Source organism: Pseudophryne corroboree, chromosome 6 (assembly GCF_028390025.1).
Source record: "Pseudophryne corroboree isolate aPseCor3 chromosome 6, aPseCor3.hap2, whole genome shotgun sequence".
Lineage (NCBI taxonomy): Eukaryota > Metazoa > Chordata > Amphibia > Anura > Myobatrachidae > Pseudophryne > Pseudophryne corroboree.
The window spans coordinates 358,767,446-358,788,590 of NC_086449.1; the positions used below are offsets into that span (position 1 = coordinate 358,767,446).

The window sequence follows — 21,145 nt, forward strand, 5'->3', positions numbered from 1 at the left end:
GCCACCCAGATTTCACACACTCACTCTCGCGCGTAGTGTGATGAAGGGGATTCTCACGTCCGTGAGCAACCCCTATTCCTGCGCTCGGGGACAGACAAGGGACAAACGTACACAGATGCTACTCACCGTCAGTTCCGCACTGCGAACGTCTTCTTCTCTTACAGGTCTCTGTAAGGAGGCAAACAAACAAGCAAACAGCCGTGCAGGGCCTAACTCCAACCTCGTGTCACACCCCTATACTAACTACAACGGCAGAGCCCTCAAACTAGCTCTGTGTGCGTGGTGCAACAAAACTAAACACAGACTTAACAAGCTCACACTTTGCCCTGCACGGTAACAGCATATCCAATCACACTCCACAGCGCACGCAACTACCACGGTGCTGTCCCTTTAAGTACCTGAATCAGAACACCAAGTAGTGGGGGCCGCACAGCTCACCCACCTCCCGTACTCTGTCTTTCCAGGGGCCCAGGCCGAGCGGGCCTGCCTGCCTAAACACCTTGGAGTGGACTGGGCCTAGTGCCCAGTGCCACCTGTATTCACCTTCGGGGGTACCTCTTCTTGCCTGGGCCTATTGCCCTCTATTTGCGCACGGGCCCGAGGCCCAACATTACCCACGGGCCTAGCGTCCGCCTAACTCGTCACCCGTTGGGTGACCTGGGCCTAGTACCCAGTGTCACCTTATATCCACCTAATTTTGCCAACATACACTAGGTCCTAATGCCCTCTAATGCCCCACAGGCCTATTGCCTGATATGCCCCTCGGGCCTATTGCCCGCCTAACATGCTGTTGAGGTGGCTTGGGCCTAACGCCCAAACCACCAAATCAAATGGTGACCCCAAACTCCTAACTGCGCCACAGGCCTAGTGCCTGAACTGTGCCCACGGGCCTAATGCCTGTCCCTGATGGTCTAGGGAGGAAAAGGGGAGGGAGTGCGAGTAGCCTCACTGAGGCCTCACCTGATCCGGGGGTCTCAGGCGCCCTCTTCGGCTGCTGACCCGTCCTGGCCAACGGCGTCGCCTCCGCTCCTCCGCGTCCAGCCGCCGCTGGACATCTTCTTCCAGGGGCTCGGCGTCTTCCGGCCTCTTCAGCGGCCTCCGGAGCTCTTCTTCCCGCGTCCGATGTCTTCTCCCTCCGTCCGGCTCTTCGCCGCTCTTCCACGCTGCCTCCTTCCTCTCCGCGGTCCGGGCTGCGTCCTCAGCGCTCCTGCGCATGGTCTTCTTCTTCGGCTCCTGCCCGGCGTCTGACATCAGACGCCGGGGGCGGGGCCTATGACGCGGCGAGCGCCGATTGGCTCGCCGCGCCCGCCTCCGATTGGCCGGCGTCCCGTGAGCCGTGATTGGCTCGCAGATGGCGTCGGATTTCAAATCCCGCCGCTGCTGTAAATCCGGTGCAGGCAAAAGTCTAATCCCTGCACCGGACACCCGCCGCTGTTGCTTACTGACAGGCGCTAGGGACAGACACACTGTCCCAGCGCTGTCAAAGACGCCCTCCCGCAGGGGACACAGATCCCCTGCGTGCTGTAACTGGGATGTGTCCTGGGGAACAGGACACATCTCCACATGTGCTCCCTCCCAGTACTGTGCTGAATGTGGTGTGTGCTCCCTCCCTGTACTGTGCTGTATGTAGTGTGTGCTCCCTCCCTGTACTGTGCTGAATGTAGTGTGTGCTCCCTCCCTGTACTGTGCTGAATGTAGTGTGTGCTCCCTCCCTGTACTGTGCTGTATGTAGTGTGTGCTCCCTCCCTGTACTGTGCTGTATGTAGTGTGTGCTCCCTCCCTGTACTGTGCTGTATGTAGTGTGTGCCCCCTCCCTGTACTGTGCTGAATGTAGTGTGTGCTCCCTCCCTGTACTGTGGTGTATGTAGTGTGTGCTCCCTCCCTGTACTGTGCTGTATGTAGTGTGTGCTCCCGCCCTGTACTGTGGTGTATGTAGTGTGTGCTCCCTCCCTGTACTGTGCTGAATGTAGTGTGTGCTCCCTCCCTGTACTGTGGTGTATGTAGTGTGTGCTCCCTCCCTGTACTGTGCTGTATGTAGTGTGTGCTCCCTCCCTTTACTGTGGTGTATGTAGTGTGTGCTCCCTCCCTGTACTGTGCTGAATGTAGTGTGTGCTCCCTCCCTGTACTGTGCTGTATGTAGTGTGTGCTCCCTCCCTGTACTGTGCTGAATGTAGTGTGTGCTCCCCCTCCCTGTACTGTGCTGTATGTAGTGTGTGCTCCCCCTCCCTGTACTGTGCTGTATGCAGTGTGCTCCCCCTCCCTGTACTGTGCTGTATGTAGTGTGTGCTCCCCCTCCCTGTACTGTGCTGTATGTAGTGTGTGCTCCCCCTCCCTGTACTGTGCTGTATGTAGTGTGTGCTCCCCCTCCCTGTACTGTGCTGTATGTAGTGTGTGCTCCCCCTCCCTGTACTGTGCTGTATGTAGTGTGTGCTCCCCCTCCCTGTACTGTGCTGTATGTAGTGTGTGCTCCCCCTCCCTGTACTGTGCTGTATGTAGTGTGTGCTCCCTCCCTGTACTGTGCTGTATGTAGTGTGTACTCCCCCTCCCTGTACTGTGCTGTATGTAGTGTGTGCTCCCTCCCTGTACTGTGCTGTATGTAGTGTGTACTCCCCCTCCCTGTACTGTGCTGTATGTAGTGTGTGCTCCCCCTCCCTGTACTGTGCTGAATGTAGTGTGTGCTCCCCCTCCCTGTACTGTGCTGTATGTGGTGTGTGCTCCCCCTCCCTGTACTGTGCTGTATGTGGTGTGTGCTCCCCCTCCCTGTACTGTGCTGTATGTAGTGTGTACTCCCCCTCCCTGTACTGTGCTGTATGTAGTGTGTGCTCCCCCTCCCTGTACTGTGCTGTGTGTAGTGTGTGCTCCCCCTCCCTGTACTGTGCTGTATGTAGTGTGTGCTCCCCCTCCCTGTACTGTGCTGTATGTAGTGTGTGCTCCCCCTCCCTGTACTGTGCTGTATGTAGTGTGTGCTCCCCCTCCCTGTACTGTGCTGTATGTAGTGTGTGTGTAAGAGGGCGGCGGTGCGTGTGGTGGTGCCTGCTGCCGTGCAGGTGTAGTTTCGGTACTCACCAGGCGCCGCTCTCTCTCACCTTCAGGTACCGGAACCTTCAACGGACCTGGCAATCTTCAGCCGGATCCGGACACGGCAATTCCCTCTCGGAGCTGACAGACGAACGAGCTGAGGAGAAAATAGTCTACCTTAAGGGGGGGTATCAACCCTTCTTCCACCGGAAAAGGGGATAACCCAGGGGTGACGGCGACCTTCACCGGTTGGGTGAAAGGTCATCACTGGCACAAAGCCTCAGCCACCCAGATTTCACACACTCACTCTCGCGCGTAGTGTGATGAAGGGGATTCTCACGTCCGTGAGCAACCCCTATTCCTGCGCTCGGGGACAGACAAGGGACAAACGTACACAGATGCTACTCACCGTCAGTTCCGCACTGCGAACGTCTTCTTCTCTTACAGGTCTCTGTAAGGAGGCAAACAAACAAGCAAACAGCCGTGCAGGGCCTAACTCCAACCTCGTGTCACACCCCTATACTAACTACAACGGCAGAGCCCTCAAACTAGCTCTGTGTGCGTGGTGCAACAAAACTAAACACAGACTTAACAAGCTCACACTTTGCCCTGCACGGTAACAGCATATCCAATCACACTCCACAGCGCACGCAACTACCACGGTGCTGTCCCTTTAAGTACCTGAATCAGAACACCAAGTAGTGGGGGCCGCACAGCTCACCCACCTCCCGTACTCTGTCTTTCCAGGGGCCCAGGCCGAGCGGGCCTGCCTGCCTAAACACCTTGGAGTGGACTGGGCCTAGTGCCCAGTGCCACCTGTATTCACCTTCGGGGGTACCTCTTCTTGCCTGGGCCTATTGCCCTCTATTTGCGCACGGGCCCGAGGCCCAACATTACCCACGGGCCTAGAGTCCGCCTAACTCGTCACCCGTTGGGTGACCTGGGCCTAGTACCCAGTGTCACCTTATATCCACCTAATTTTGCCAACATACACTAGGTCCTAATGCCCTCTAATGCCCCACAGGCCTATTGCCTGATATGCCCCTCGGGCCTATTGCCCGCCTAACATGCTGTTGAGGTGGCTTGGGCCTAACGCCCAAACCACCAAATCAAATGGTGACCCCAAACTCCTAACTGCCCCACAGGCCTAGTGCCTGAACTGTGCCCACGGGCCTAATGCCTGTCCCTGATGGTCTAGGGAGGAAAAGGGGAGGGAGTGCGAGTAGCCTCACTGAGGCCTCACCTGATCCGGGGGTCTCAGGCGCCCTCTTCGGCTGCTGATCCGTCCTGGCCAACGGCGTCGCCTCCGCTCCTCCGCGTCCAGCCGCCGCTGGACATCTTCTTCCAGGGGCTCGGCGTCTTCCGGCCTCTTCAGCGGCCTCCGGAGCTCTTCTTCCCGCGTCCGATGTCTTCTCCCTCCGTCCGGCTCTTCGCCGCCCTTCCACGCTGCCTCCTTCCTCTCCGCGGTCCGGGCTGCGTCCTCAGCGCTCCTGCGCATGGTCTTCTTCTTCGGCTCCTGCCCGGCGTCTGACATCAGACGCCGGGGGCTGGGGCCTATGACGCGGCGAGCGCCAATTGGCTCGCCGCGCCCGCCTCCGAATGGCCGGCGTCCCGCGAGCCGTGATTGGCTCGCAGATGGCGTCGGATTTCAAATCCCGCCGCTGCTGTAAATCCGGTGCAGGCAAAAGTCTAATCCCTGCACCGGACACCCGCCGCTGTTGCTTACTGACAGGCGCTAGGGACAGACACACTGTCCCAGCGCTGTCAAAGACGCCCTCCCGCAGGGGACACAGATCCCCTGCGTGCTGTAACTGGGATGTGTCCTGGGGAACAGGACACATCTCCACATGTGCTCCCTCCCAGTACTGTGCTGAATGTGGTGTGTGCTCCCTCCCTGTACTGTGCTGTATGTAGTGTGTGCTCCCTCCCTGTACTGTGCTGAATGTAGTGTGTGCTCCCTCCCTGTACTGTGCTGAATGTAGTGTGTGCTCCCTCCCTGTACTGTGCTGTATGTAGTGTGTGCTCCCTCCCTGTACTGTGCTGTATGTAGTGTGTGCTCCCTCCCTGTACTGTGCTGTATGTAGTGTGTGCTCCCTCCCTGTACTGTGCTGTATGTAGTGTGTGCTCCCTCCCTGTACTGTGCTGTATGTAGTGTGTGCTCCCTCCCTGTACTGTGCTGTATGTAGTGTGTGCTCCCTCCCTGTACTGTGCTGTATGTAGTGTGTGCCCCCTCCCTGTACTGTGCTGAATGTAGTGTGTGCTCCCTCCCTGTACTGTGCTGTATGTAGTGTGTGCTCCCTCCCTGTACTGTGCTGAATGTAGTGTGTGCTCCCTCCCTGTACTGTGCTGAATGTAGTGTGTGCTCCCTCCCTGTACTGTGCTGAATGTGGTGTGTGCTCCCTCCCTGTACTGTGCTGTATGTAGTGTGTGCTCCCTCCCTGTACTGTGCTGAATGTAGTGTGTGCTCCCTCCCTGTACTGTGCTGAATGTGGTGTGTGCTCCCTCTCTGTACTGTGCTGAATGTGGTGTGTGCTTCCCCTCCCTTTTAAATATAAAAGGTTAAAAAAAGGGGTTTGTAGAATGAAAAATCAATAAAATCGGAAGTAGAGTAAAGGCATGACTGCAGTGTCAGTAGACAGTGAAAGTGGGATATCAATCCTTGTATAGTCAGACGTACAGATGTACATCAGGGAAGGGCATTGTAGCAGCATATGCATAAAGTTGCGGGTAAACATTAGCATAACGTAAAGCAAAGGAGGCCCCAATTGTGTCTATCTCAGAATCAACACCTCTGAGGAGTGACCCTGCCCTCTTGACAGGCCCCTCCCTTCAACCGACTCCGCCCCATTAGCGTTGCTTCCATAAATTTCCCGTGCTGGTGTTCGATCCCAATCCGCCCCTGTTGGATGCTTTGAAAAACTGCTGGATAGTAAATCTGTCCCAATGTGTTCAAAATCTCCCATACACAACTTGTGTTTTTCTCTAACTGCTGTATTTCTTTTCCCCCCACAGCACACACACTACCCTCAGTTTGCAAGTGCTCAGTATGCAGGACGTTCTGCAAGGGGAAAGTTTGGAGATGCTCTGCTGGAGTTTGATGGAACAGTGGGGAAACTGTTACAGACTGTGTGGGACATGGGGATTCAGAACAACACCCTGTTCATCTTCACCTCTGACAATGGGTTAGTGAAAGATTTTGGAGAGGATCAGATGCAACTCTAGAACTTAAACAAAGTGCTATTATTTGTTGGAAGACAATTGAAAAGTTTGCACCTACATTCGAGACTCTTAAGGTATATATTTATGAAGTGGTGGTTTTTGCAAGCTGACGTTTCATGTCAGGTTTGACCGAAAAACTGAAAATGGCACTAATTAAATGCAAATCCTGGAATGTTTTTCTATTAATATTTCTCTTACGTCCTAGAGGATGCTGGGGACTTCGTAAGGACCATGGGGTATAGACGGCCTCCGCAGGAGACATGGGCAATATAAAGAACTTTAGATGGGTGTGCACTGGCTCCTCCCTCTATGCCCCGCCTCCAGACCTCAGTTAGATCCTGTGCCCAGAGGAGACTGGGCTCACTACAGGGAAGCTCTCCTGAGTTTCTCTGAAAAAGACTTTTGTTAGGTTTTTTATTTTCAGGGAGCACTGCTGGCAACAGGCTCCCTGCATCATGGGACTGAGGGGAGAGAAGCAGACCTACTTAAATGATAAAGAAGAAAATTTCCAGCGCTTTTCTTTGTATGAACACAATGAAAAAATTTCATAAAAACAACTTTATAAATATATATTGTTCTTTTATTGTTGTCACAAATTATATAAACGCTTCTTCAAATAAACAGTTTAAAATTATGCTTGTGATCACAAGAAAGTATTCGTTATAAAATACCGGTACGTCTATTTGACTCACATACACAATACATAAACACACACAAACATTAGACACATGTAACTAATTGCTGGTAACTATTTCTGATTTAAAGGGAGTTGATACACTTTGTAGCGGTTTACTCTTCTCCCCTATCCTTTTAAGGATGTTACAGCTTCCAATTATCAAAAGGTTGGGACCATTAATTCCTGGTTTCTTTGTTTTCATGTTAGTACTTCAGTGTACTTTGTATCTTATTTACAGTCTATTTTAAAGACAGGTTCGGGAAACGTCCCGTGATGAAGCTAGTGTCAGTTCAATGTCTCATTGGTTATTCCGCAATGCAATACAGTGTTAGTCTGCCGGCAGACTTTTCTTCCGCTTACCGCGTCCTCCTCCTTGGTCCTGTGCTCCCCGTTCTCGGTGTCCGGCGTCAGGTGAGGATCTGCGGGTTTGGCGGCGATCAGTGTTCTCTGCAATGTCTCTGCAATGAGACATTGAACTGACACTAGCTTCATCACGGGACGTTTCCCGAACCTGTCTTTAAAATAGACTGTAAATAAGATACAAAGTACACTGAAGTACTAACATGAAAACAAAGAAACCAGGAATTAATGGTCCCAACCTTTTGATAATTGGAAGCTGTAACATCCTTAAAAGGATAGGGGAGAAGAGTAAACCGCTACAAAGTGTATCAACTCCCTTTAAATCAGAAATAGTTACCAGCAATTAGTTACATGTGTCTAATGTTTGTGTGTGTTTATGTATTGTGTATGTGAGTCAAATAGACGTACCGGTATTTTATAACGAATACTTTCTTGTGATCACAAGCATAATTTTAAACTGTTTATTTGAAGAAGCGTTTATATAATTTGTGACAAAAATAAAAGAACAATATATATATTTATAAAGTTGTTTTTATGAAATTTTTTCATTGTGTTCATACAAAGAAAAGCGCTGGAAATTTTCTTCTTTGTTTTGTGTTGCATAAACTGTTTAGGGGAAGGAGTACCCCTGACAACCCTATACAGGTTGAGTATCCTTTATCCAAAATGCTTGGGACCAGAGGTATTTTGGATATCGGATTTTTCCGTATTTTGGAATAATTGCATACCATAATGAAATATCATGGTGATGGGACCTAAATCTAAGCACAGAATGCATTTATGTTTTATATGCTCCTTATACACACAGCCTGAAGGTAATTTTAGACAATATTTTTTATAACTTTGTGCATTAAACAAAGTGTGTGTACATTTACACAATTCATTTATGTTTCATATACACCTTATATACACAGTCTGAAGGTCATTTAATACAATATTTTTAATAACTGTGTGTATTAAACAAAGTTTGTGTACATTGAGCCATCAAAAAACACAAGTTTCACTATCTCACTCTCGCTCAAAAAAGTCCGTATTTCGGAATATTCCGTATTTCGGATATTTGGATATGGGATACTCAACCTGTATTTCCAATAGCAGCTTCTTTGTAATAACGTTTAGAAAGAGTTGAGCGCAGCTTGCCACCATCCAAACCCTGCTACTTAAATGATAGGCTCTGCTTCTTAGGCTACTGGACACCATTAGCTCCAGAGGGTCGGAACGCTGGTCTCACTGTCGCCGTTCGTCCCGGAGCCGCGCCGCCGTCCTCCTCACAGAGCCGGAAGATAGAAGCCGGGTGAGTATAAGAAGAAAGAAGACTTCAAAGGTGGCATAAGACTTCAGATCTTCTCTGCGTAACGCTGCGTGCCATTGCTCACACACACACACACAGCGGGCAATGAAGGGTGCAGGGCGCATGGGGGGGCGCCCTGGGCAGCAATAATAAACCTCTAGGGACTGGTTAACATATATATATATATGCTGCGGAGGCAGTATATTAAATAATCCCCCGCCAGTATTGGAAATTTGAGCGGGACCGAAGCCCGCCGCTGAGGGGGCGGAGCTTGATCCTCCAGCACTAACCAGCGCCATTTTCTCCACAGCACACTGCAGAGAAGCTGGCTCCCCGGACTCTCCCCAGCTGAACACGGTGACAGAGGGCAAAAAAGAGGGGGGGGGGCACTTTAATTGGCGCAGTGAGTGTATATATATATATATATATATATATATATATATATATAAAAGCGCTGTTTTAACTGGGAATTTTGTTTCCAGTGTCAGGTGGCGCTGGGTGTGTGCTGGCATACTCTCTCTCTGTCTCTCCAAAGGGCCTTATTGGGGAACTGTCTCCATATAGATATATCCCTGAGTGTGTGGGGGTGTCGGTACGCATGTGCCGGCGTGTCTGAAGCGGAAGGCTCATCTAAGGAGGAGGTGGAGCAGATGATTGTGGTGTCTCCGTCGGCAACGCCGACACCTGATTGGTTGGATATGTTGAATGTTTTAAATGCAAATATGTCTTTATTACATCAGAGATTGGACAAAGCAGAGTCCAGGGATAGAACAGGGAGTCAATCCATGGCTTTGACTGTGTCTCAGAGCCCTTCAGGGTCTGAGAAATGTCCCCTGTCCAAAGTAGCAGACACTGATACCGACACGGATTCTGACTCCAGTGTCGACTACGATGATTCGAGGTTACACCCAAGGGTGGCCAAAAGTATTCATTATATGATTATTGCAATAAAGGATGTTTTACATATCACAGATGACCCCTCTGTCCCTGACAAGAGGGTACACATGTTTAAGGAAAAGAAACCTGAGGTAACCTTTCCCCCATCTCATGAGCTGAACGCTTTATTTGAAAAGGCTTGGGAAACTCTAGACAAGAAACTGCAGATTCCCAAGAGAATTCTTATGGCTTATCCTTTCCCTATGCAGGACAGGTTACGGTGGGAATCCTCACCCAGGGTGGACAAGGCGTTAATGCGCTTGTCCGAAAAGGTGGCGCTACCGTCTCCAGACACGGCCGCCCTCAAGGATCCTGCTGATCGCAGACAGGAAACGACCTTAAAATCAATTTATACACATACGGGTGCCTTGCTCAGACCGGCAATAGCGTCGGCTTGGGTTTGTAGTGCTGTTGCGGCTTGGACGGATACTTTGTCAGCTGACATTGATACCCTGGATAGGGATACCATTTTATTGACCTTAGGTCACATTAAAGACGCAGTCTTATATATGAGAGACGCTCAGAGAGACGTTGGTCTGCTAGGTTCGAGAGCCAACGCCATGGCGATTTCTGCTAGGCGAGCCCTGTGGACCCGTCAATGGACGGGTGATGCAGACTCAAAGAGGCATATGGAAGTTTTGCCTTACGAAGGTGAGGATTTATTTGGGGAAGGTCTCGCGGACCTGGTTTCCACAGCTACCGCGGTTAAATCTACTTTTTTACCTTATATTTCCCCACAGCAAAAGAAAACGCCGCAATATCAGATGCAGTCCTTTCGGTCGCATAAGGCCAGAAGAGGTCTGGGCTCTTCCTTCCTCGCGCTGGTGGGGGCACGTCTTCGACTCTGGGTTCAGTCAGACGTGGATCCTTGGGCAATGGAAATTGTATCCCAAGGTTACAAGCTGGAATTCGAAGACGTGCCTCCTCGACGGTTTTTCAAATCGGCTTTACCAGCTTCTTCCCCAGAAAGGGAGATAGTTTTAGCTGCAATTCAAAAACTGTGTCAATAACAGGTGGTTGTCGAGGTTCCCCTAGTTCAACACGGGAAGGGGTACTATTCAACCCTATTTGTGGTCCCGAAACCGGATGGCTCGGTCAGACCCATTCTAAATTTAAAATCCCTAAACCTGTACTTGAAAAAGTTCAAATTCAAGATGGAATCGCTCCGGGCAGTTATCTCCAACCTGGAAGGGGGGGATTTTATGGTGTCACTGGACATAAAGGATGCATACCTTCATGTCCCCATATATCCCCCTCATCAGGCGTACCTGATATTCACGGTACAGGACTGTCATTACCAGTTTCAGACGTTGCCGTTTGGGCTTTCCACGGCCCCCGAGGATTTTCACCAAGGTATTGGCGGAAATGATGGTGCTCCTGCGCCGGCAGGGAGTCACAATTATCCCGTACTTGGACGATCTCCTGATAAAAGCGAGATCGAGAGATCAGTTGCTGAAAAGCGTGGCGCTCTCCCTGAGAGTGCTGCAGCAACATGGCTGGATTCTGAATCTACCAAAGTCACAGTTGGTTCCAACAACTCGGCTATCTTTCTTAGGCATGATTCTGGACATGGAACAAAAGAGGGTTTTTTTCCCAATGGAAAAAGCCCAGGAACTCCAGAACATGGTCATAGACCTGTTAAAACCGAAAAGAGTGTCAGTCCATCAATGCACTCGAGTACTGGGGAAAATGATGGTGACCTACGAGGCCATCCCCTTCAGCAGGTTTCATGCGAGGATGTTTCAGTGGGATCTTCTGGACAAGTGGTCAGGGTCCCATCTTCAAATTCATCAGAAAATAAGCCTGTCCCCCAGGGCCAGGGTGTCTCTCCTGTGGTGGCTACGGAGTGCTCACCTTCTAGAGGGTCGCAGGTTCGGCATTCAGAACTGGGTTCTGGTGACCACGTACGCGAGCCTCCTAGGATGGGGAGCAGTCACACAAGGAAAAAACTTTCAGGGACTATGGTCAAGCCAGGAGGCTTGTCTACACATCAACTTACTGGAATTGAGGGCCATATACAACGGACTACGTCAAGCGGAGAATCTTCTTCGCGACCTACCGGTTCTGATTCAATCAGACAACGTCACAGCCGTGGCTCATGTAAACCGCCAAGGCGGGACAAGGAGCAGAGCGGCAATGGCGGAAGCCACCAGGATTCTTCGCTGGGCGGAAACTCACATAAGCGCTTTGGCAGCAGTCTTCATTCCGGGAGTGGACAACTGGGAAGCAGACTTTCTCAGCAGACACAATCTCCATCCAGGAGAGTGGGGACTTCATCAAGAAGTTTTTGCAGAGATAACAAGTCATTGGGGACTTCCTCAAATAGACAAGATGGCGTCACACCTCAAGAAGAAGCTTCAGAGGTATTGTGCCAAGTCAAGGGACCCTCAGGCAGTAGCAGTAGACGCCCTGGTGACACCGTGGGTGTTTCAGTCGGTCTATGTGTTCCCTCCTCTTCCACTCATCTCAAAGATATTGAGAATCATAAGACGAAAAAGCGTGCGGACAATACTCATTGTTCCAGATTGGCCTCGAAGGGCCTTGTATTCAGATCTTCAGGAAATGCTCACAGAAAATCCGTGGCCACTTCCTCTCAGAGAGGACCTGTTGCAACAGGGGCCCTGCGTGTTCCAAGACTTACCGTGGTTACGTTTGACGGCATGGCGGTTGAACACCGAATCCTAGCTGGGAAAGGCATTCCAGAAGAAGTCATCCCTACTCTGATAAAGGCTAGGAAGGAGGTGACGGCGAAACATTATCACCGTATCTGGAGAAAGTATGTATCTTGGTGTGAAGCCAAGAATGCTCCTACTGAGGAATTCCATCTGGGCCGTTTTCTCCACTTTCTAGAGACAGGAGTGGATATGGGCCTAAAATTAGGCTCCACTAAGGTACAGATTTCGGCCCTATCAATTTTCTTTCAGAAGGAATTGGCTTCTCTCCCAGAAGTGCAGACTTTTGTAAAGGGAGTGCTGCACATACAGCCTCCTTTTGTGCCTCCAGTGCACCATGGGACCTTAACGTGGTGTTACAGTTCCTAAAATCTCACTGGTTTGAACCTCTTCAAACGGTTGAATTAAAATTTCTCACTTGGAAGGTGGTCATGTTGTTGGCCTTGGCATCTGCAAGGCGGGTGTCCGAATTGGCGGCTTTGTCTCACAAAAGACCCTATCTGATTTTCCATGTGGATAGAGCGGAATTAAGGACTCGTCCTCAATTTTTGCCTAAAGTGGTTTCATCGTTTCATATGAACCAACCTATTGTGGTACCTGTGGCTACGGATGACTTGGAGGATTCCAAGTCCCTTGATGTAGTCAGGGCCTTAAAAATGTATGTAGCCAGGACGGCTCGGGTTAGGAAAACAGAAGCACTGTTTATCCTGTAGGCAGCCAACAAGGTTGGCGCTCCTGCTTCTAAGCAGACTATTGCTCGCTGGATCTGTAACACGATTCAGCAGGCTCATTCTACGGCTGGATTACCGTTACCAAATTCGGTAAAGGCCCATTCCACTAGGAAGGTGGGCTTTTCTTGGGCGGCGGCCCGAGGCGTCTCGGCTTTACAGCTGTGCCGAGCGGCGACTTTGTCGGGTTCAAACACTTTTGCAAAATTCTACAAGTTTGATACCCTGGCTGATGAGGACCTCATGTTTGCTCAATCGGCTCTGCAGAGTCATCCGCACTCTCCCGCCCGGTCTGGAGCTTTGGTATAATCCCCATGGTCCTTATGGAGTCCCCAGCATCCTCTAGGACGTAAGAGAAAATGAGATTTTAAACCTACCGGTAAATCTTTTTCTCCTAGTCTGTAGAGGATGCTGGGCGCCCGTCCCAGTGCGGACGTATTTCTGCAAGGCTTGTATATAGTTATTGTTTACACATGGGTTATGTTACAGTTGAGATCAGTCTCTGGCTGATGCTGTTTTTGTTGATACTGTTGACTGGTTGCGTATATTCCAGGTTATACGGTGTGGATGGTGTGGGCTGGTATGAATCTTGCCCTTAGATTAACAAAAATCCTTTCCTCGTACTGTCCCTCTCCTCTGGGCACAGTTCTCTAACTGAGGTCTGGAGGAGGGGCATAGAGGGAGGAGCCAGTGCACACCCATCTAAAGTTATTTATAGTGCCCATGTCTCCTGCGGAGCCCGTCTATACCCTATGGTCCTTACGGAGTCCCCAGCATCCTCTACGGACTAGGAGAAAAAGATTTACCGGTAGGTTTAAAATCTTATTTTTTATTATTATTAATATTATTTATTATCATTATTATTATCATTGCCAGTTTAAACTCTGAGGTCAAACCCACTTTGTAAATTAATTCCTCTGTGAGTTGTCATTGAAGATAATCCAAAAGCATAAATTAAACTAATCTAAAATACAAAAAGTTTTGCTGTTATTTTAACTATTTCACCAATCTGAGTGTGTCTTGAGGAAGGGGTATTCTAGTATTTTTTTTTTATTTTTTTTAAATTTTTTTATTAAATGCCCGAATTTTTACAGTCAGTTTAATTAGAGTATAACATTAGTACAAAATGTAGATGTTCTGCCCATGATAGCTTGCAATATAGAGAGAGGACTATGTAATGCATTTTTTTTAAATTATTATTATTATTATTATTATTATTACAGCAAATTCATTCTTTTCTGCTTCCACCTTTCTTTCTGCGTATCCATTATTAGAACCCCTGTAATAAACCCTGCCTCTTATTTCTTAGGCACATTATTATTTATTTCCATTACTTTGCCTGTTGGTAACTTGCAATTTGCTCTACTTTCCAATGGTATGATGTTGCAGATTTTTTAGGCACCTTTTAAATAAGTGATGATAATAATAATAGAAGCACAAGGTGTTGCTGTCGTTGTCCTCACCATTTATTTATAAGGTGCCACAAGTGTGCTGTAGGAAACTGATACATGAGTACAGACTAATAAAGACTGTATATAAATTCACATACAGTAGATACAAGATAGCAGTGTGCAGTTAGTATAATTATGTAGAGAAGATGAAGGGGAAAGCGCTTTCATACTATCTTATAAGTATAGGGGATATGTGCAGACCCAATGGGAGAAGAGGGCAGGGTTGGTTAGGTAAAGGGGTTGGTAAGCTAGAATGAAAAAGTGAGATTTAAGGCTGGGAGGCTGGATGAAGGTCTAAAGCTGGGTATTCACTGAGCGATATATTGGCCGTTCGAGCCGATATGTTGCTGGAGGGTGTGTACACCTGATATGTCTGTGAATAATGTGAGACATATCACATCAGGCGTGCAGCACAGCCGATGGCTGATATACTGACTGCCCATGCACTTGATGCAGGGACTGGCGTCACAGCTGGCTGGGGTAGTTCAAATTGCTGCCCAGCTGGATAACAGAACTGACATATCGAGCGGCCAATCGTTAAGTGTATATGCTTACCTGGATTGGTGTTATGGCGGGTCTGCTGACATCTTGGGGTGATGTGTACCCAGCCTTACAGTGAGAGGAAGAGCATTCCAGATATTAGGAATGGCACAGGATAAATCCTGAATCCAAGAGTAGGAAGTGGTGATCAAGTAGGAGGTGAGGTGGCAATCATTAGTGGAGTGAGGAGGATCGGAACAAGTATGTGAGGAAAAGAGGCTGTAGATGTAGAAAGGAGCATTGAGGTGGAGGTTAGAAAGAATAGTTTGATAAAAATTCAGTACTGTCTGGGTCTTAGCTCTGCTTGTTCTGTCCAAAGGTGTCATGTGCTTCTCCTGGCAGTACTGTGCTGCCCTGCAGTGTTCATAGTCTGTCCGGCTGCATGCATGCAGCCATATTGGATTCTATCAGGTGACTCGCTAGTCCAATCAGATCCAGGACTGGGTTTACATGATCCGTTCCACCAATGGATGTTAGGAGCGCCCATATTTAAACCAGCCCCAGTGACTTTCACATTAGTGTATGCATCCCCAACTGTAGCAGACGTACGGTTGTGGTACTAGTGTATTTAAAATCACACTGCATGCACTTGGTGCAGCCATCCACTGCACCAGAACACATACCTCACCTTCTACTGTCTTCACTCTTCTCTGGGCACGTCCCAGGCCCACTCCTCGTTCCGTACGTGTGACATCATATGCTCATGCATCATGACATCACACGCACAACACACTAAATAGGACACAGGCAAATTGGGGTGTTGCCTGGAGTAGCTGGGAGAAAGTACCATCTTTCTGGCTCTCCCGCTAATATCCTTCATTTATCCTGATTCTCGCAGTCGTTCTGGTACTGAGCGTGCTCATCTATAGGGGAACTGATTCCTGATTGCTGGGAGTCTTGAGGTGGAATCGCGGTGTGGTGAGTTCCTGAGTGGCCGGGCCTTCCCTCAGTGCGGCCTGGTATCCTAGCTCCCGACTCCCTCCACTGCATTGTGGCTCACTACTTACCTGTAAGCTCCCTCCTTTGGGTGTGGTTCATTAGGCTGACATGAGTTAGATTGACATACATTGGGTCGACCATGTTTGGTCCACATGCATTAGGTCGACGTGATCACTAGGTCAACATGGTCATTAGGTCGACATGTGCTTGGTCGACATGGAAAAAGGTTGACGAGGTTTTTTTTAACTTTTTTTTGGTGTCGTTTTCTGCATAAAGTAACTGGGAACCCAAATTAGTGCACCGTGTTCGCTCACCATGCTTCGGGCAATGTTATAGTTCCCATTTGTAGTCCACGTGGGTCGTTAAGTATGAAAAAGGTCAAAAAATGAAGAAAAAATCATGTCGACCTGATGACCATGTTGACCTAATGATCATGTCGACCTAATGCATGTTGACCAAACGTGGTCAACCCAATGTATGTCGACCTAACTCATGTCGACCTAATGACCGCCATCCGTTTTCAAGATGGTCAGCACTCTACAGCATATAATTCAACCTATTGCTGCTTCCACTCAGAGGCTTCTGACTAAGCTGGAAGACATAATGGATATATCTCCTAGTTCTCTGGCTACTGTTCATATGTTCCCTATGACAGAATTCCTCTCCACTGTATCCTGTTCAGAGGCAGCGGATACTATTGATCTAGACTTTAACACAATTTCTGGAGGTTCTGACTTTTTAGTGGAGTATCAGAAGGATCGATTAAAATCTCTGCTGGTTGGATTACGGTTCAGGGATTTGCCCTTTTAAGTGCTTCATCTATAATTTTGTGTTTCCTCAGATGGCTGGAGGAGTTCAGGATTTTTTTTATGTCAGCCCTCCATGCACTCATGTGTAGGTTATTGGATATTCGGAACTGGGACTGGTTTTGTAACTACATCGGAGGTTGAGACTTGGCCTGATTAATAGGTTGTAACTCGTCACTTTATACTAATGTTCGTTCGCTCTATAGGCTTACTTCATATGATTTTTTTTATCCCGTCCTTTTGTTTATTTCTGCCTGTGCTGTATGCATAGCACTACGACATCTGGTGTTAAGTAAGTGAGAACTATAATATTTTTATACAGTGGGAGAGCTGGGCCTAATCTAGCTCAGGTCATTAATACATTGCCCTCCGTCAGTTATGTGTCTTAATATCCTTTATTGTGTCTTAAGATCTGTCTTGGGGGGGGGGGGGGGGGGCTAGTTAGCATAGTTTAGGGGGGGGGGGCTGGGGTTTTAGGGATCCAAGTATACCTAAGTTGGGGGGTAGGCTATACAGGGTGGGGGGTTACTGGGGTGGTTTGTTTTTGAGGGTTTTGTTTTATTGTCTATGGATGCTTTGGCAGATGTCTTGTATTTTAACTATGCTTGACAATATGTATATCTACTCTGACAGATATATGGGAACATGTACTCCCCTCTTTATTATGTGGTTACAATGCGTGGACTCACATGGCTCCTGTGGGCCTCTACCAGGGACGTGCGGTGAGCTAAATGGCTTAGGAGCCACTAGCTAGCACCAGAGCCAGATTTACATGCAGTATATGAGCCAAAGGGTACATCTGGGCATTATACGCAGGTGCAGCAGTATAAACTCCTGGAAATTTGGTTAGTGTTAATCAGAGATGTGCGGAGAAAATAATCAGGTGAGGCACTGCCATAGACTTTTCACTCCAGAGTTTTGGCTATAAAAATTATTAGAATAATGCAAAGAAGACATTTCAAACAAATTCTTTGTATTTTCCATATACTTTATACAGTCAAAACGTTGGCACAAACGTTAGTATGGCAGGAAAGGCTCTGCCTCACCTGAACGCACGTCACTGGCCTCTACGTATTTTGGTATTGTGAGATACTTTATTTCTACTTAACTGTCTGTCCTGTGTCTTCTTGATCTATATATATTGCTGTGTATTCTATAATCTGCCTCATATACCTGTATTCATTGTTTCCATTTATTTAATATTTTTTTTGGTTGTTTGTATTATTTGTGTTTCTGAAAAATGTAAAATTTCAACAAAAATTACTGAAGTAAAAAAATAAAAATAAAAAATAGGACACAGGCGAGTGCTGAAGCTGGCATCCGGCAGCTGTCTAATCACTGACAGCCTGCCGGGAGTATTCAGCCAGTCCAGCGCTCAGCCTTTTTCAGCGAAAATCAGAAATGCCCTCCTGGCTCCATGATTCAACCCACTGGGCCATAAGCGGCCACCTGGGTTGCTTGCAGCAAATCCGCCTCTGCCTTGTAGTACCATAAATTTATTAATAATGATACTAATAATAATAATAATAAATAAGATTTTACTCACCGGTAAATCTATTTCTCGTAGTCCGTAGTGGATGCTGGGGACTCCGTAAGGACCATGGGGATTAGCGGCTCCGCAGGAGACTGGGCACAACTAAAGAAAGCTTTAGGACTACCTGGTGTGCACTGGCTCCTCCTACTAAGACCCTCCTCCAGACCTCAGTTAGGATACTGTGCCCGGAAGAGCTGACACAATAAGGAAGGATTTTGAATCCCGGGTAAGACTCATACCAGCCACACCAATCACACCGTATAACTCGTGATACTATACCCAGTTAACAGTATGATAACAACTGAGCCTCTCAACAGATGGCTCAACAATAACCCTTTAGTTAGGCAATAACTATATACAAGTATTGCAGACAATCCGCACTTGGGATGGGCGCCCAGCATCCACTACGGACTACGAGAAATAGATTTACCGGTGAGTAAAATCTTATTTTCTCTAACGTCCTAAGTGGATGCTGGGGACTCCGTAAGGACCATGGGGATTATACCAAAGCTCCCAAACGGGCGGGAGAGTGCGGATGACTCTGCAGCACCGAATGAGCAAACTCTAGGTCCTCCTCAGCCAGGGTATCAAACTTGTAGACTCTTGCAAGAGTGTTTGAACCCGACAAAGTAACAGCTCGGCAAATTTGTAAAGCCGAGACCCCTCGGGCAGCCGCCCAAGAAGAGCCCACTTTCCTCGTGGAATGGGCTTTCACAGATTTAGGGTGCGGCAGTCCAGCCGCAGAATGTGCAAGTTGAATCGTGCTACAGATCCAGCGAGCAATAGTCTGCTTAGAAGCAGGAGCACCCAGCTTGTTGGGTGCATACAGGATAAATAGCGAGTCAGTTTTCCTGACTCCAGCCGTCCTGGAAACATATACTTTTTAGGGCCCTGACTACGTCCAGAAACTTGGAATCCTCCAAGTCCCAAGTAGCCGCAGGCACCACAATAGGTTGGTTCACATGAAAAACTGCTACCACCTTAGGAAGGAATTGGGAACGAGTCCTCAATTCCGCCTTATCCATATAAAATACAGATAAGGGCTTTTGCATGACAAAGCCGCCAATTCTGATACACGCCTGGCCGACGCCAAGGCCCACATCATGACCACTTTCCACGTGAGGTATTGTAGCTCCACGGATTTAAGTGGCTCAACTCAATGCGACTTCAGGAAATCCAACACTACGTTGAGATCCCACGGTGCCACTGGAGGCACAAACGGGGGCTGACTATGCAGCACTCCCTTAACAAAAGTCTGAACTTCAGGCAGTGAAGCCAGTTCTATTTTGGAAGAAAATCGATAGAGCCGAAATCTGGACCTTAATGGAACCCAATTTTAGGCCCATAGTCACCTCTGACTTGTAGGAAGTGCAGAAATCGACCTAGCTGAAATTCCTCCTTTGGGGCCTTACTGGCCTCACAGCACGCAACATATTTCCGCCATATGCGGTGATAATGGTTTGCGTTCACTTCTTTCCTAGCTTTAAGTAGCGTAGGGATAACTTCCTCCGGAATGCCCTTTTCCTTCAGGATCCGGCGTTCAACCGCCATGCCGTCAAACGCAGCCGCGGTACGTCTTGGAACAGACAGGCCCCCTGCTGCAGCAGGTCCTGTCTGAGCGGCAGAGGCCATGGGTCCTCTGAGATCATTTCTTGGAGTTCTGGGTACCAAGCTCTTCTTGGCCACCCGGAACAATGAGTATAGTTCTTACTCCTCTCCTCCTTATTATTCTCATTACCCTGGGTATGAGAGACAGAGAAGGGAACACATACACCGACTGGTACACCCACGGTGTTACCAGAGCGTCCACAGCTATCGCCTGAGGGTCCCTTGACCTGGCGCAATATCTTTGTAGCTTTTTGTTGAGGCGGGACGCCATCCTGTCCACCTGTGGCCTTTCCCAACGGTGTACAATCATTTGGAAGACTTCTGGATGAAGTCCCCACTCTCCCGGGTGGAGGTCGTGTCTGCTGAGAAAGTCTGCTTCTCAGTTGTCCACTCCGGGAATGAACACTGCTGACAGTGCTAACACATGATTTTCCGCCCATCGGAGAATCCTTGTGGCTTCTGCCAACGCCATCCTGCTTCTTGTGCCGCCCTGTCGGTTTACATGAGCGACCGCCGTGATGTTGTCAGACTGGATCAGCACCGGCCGGTGTTGAAGCAGGGGTCTAGCCTGACTTAGGGCATTGTAAATGGCCCATAGTTCCAGAACATTTATGTGTAGGGAAGTCTCCTGACTTTTCCATAGGCCTTGGAAGTTTCTTCCCTGTGTGACTGCCCCCCAGCCTTGAAGGCTGGCATCCGTGGTCACCAGGACCCAGTCCTGTATGCCGAATCTGCGGCCCCCTAGAAGATGAGCACTCTGCAGTCACCACCACAGCGACACCCTGGCCCTTGGAGATAGGGTTATCCGCCAATGCATCTGAGGATGCGACCCGGACCACTTGTCCAACAGATCCCACTGGAAGATCCTTGCATGGGACCTGGCGAATGGAAATTCTTCGTAAGAAGCTACCATCTTTCCCAAGGCTCGCGTGCATTGATGCACCGACACCTGTATTTGTATTAGGAGGTCTCCGTCTAGAGACGCCAACTCCTTGGACTTCTCCTCCGGGAGAAACTCTTTTTATCCTGTTCTGTGTCCAGAACCATACCCAGGAACAGTAGAGGCGTCGTAGGAACCAGCTGCGACTTTGGAGTATTCAGAATCCAGCCGTGCTGTTGTAGCACTTCCCGAGATAGTGCTACTCCGACGAACAACTGCTCCCTGGACCTCGCCTTTATAAGGAGATCGTCCAAGTACGGGATAAGTACTTCAGCCATTACCTTGGTAAATACCCTCGGTGCCGGGGACAGACCAACGGCAACGTCTGGAATTGGTAATGACAATCCTGTACCACAATTTTGAGGTACACCTGGTGAAGAGGGTAAATAGGGACATGCAGGTAAGCATCCTTGATGTCCAGTGATAC

General features: G+C 48.7%; 1 protein-coding gene across 2 annotated transcripts in view; it reads left to right on the plus strand.

Annotated features, from left to right (window-relative positions):
* The window catches only part of ARSA (arylsulfatase A), an 85,272-nt gene that overhangs the window by 38,196 nt on the left and 25,931 nt on the right, over positions 1 to 21,145 (plus strand). For both annotated transcript variants that reach the window (XM_063926635.1, XM_063926634.1), the window contains one exon: positions 6,031 to 6,200. In XM_063926635.1, the coding sequence (XP_063782705.1) occupies positions 6,031 to 6,200 (170 nt within the window). The remainder of the gene's footprint in view (positions 1 to 6,030; positions 6,201 to 21,145) is intronic.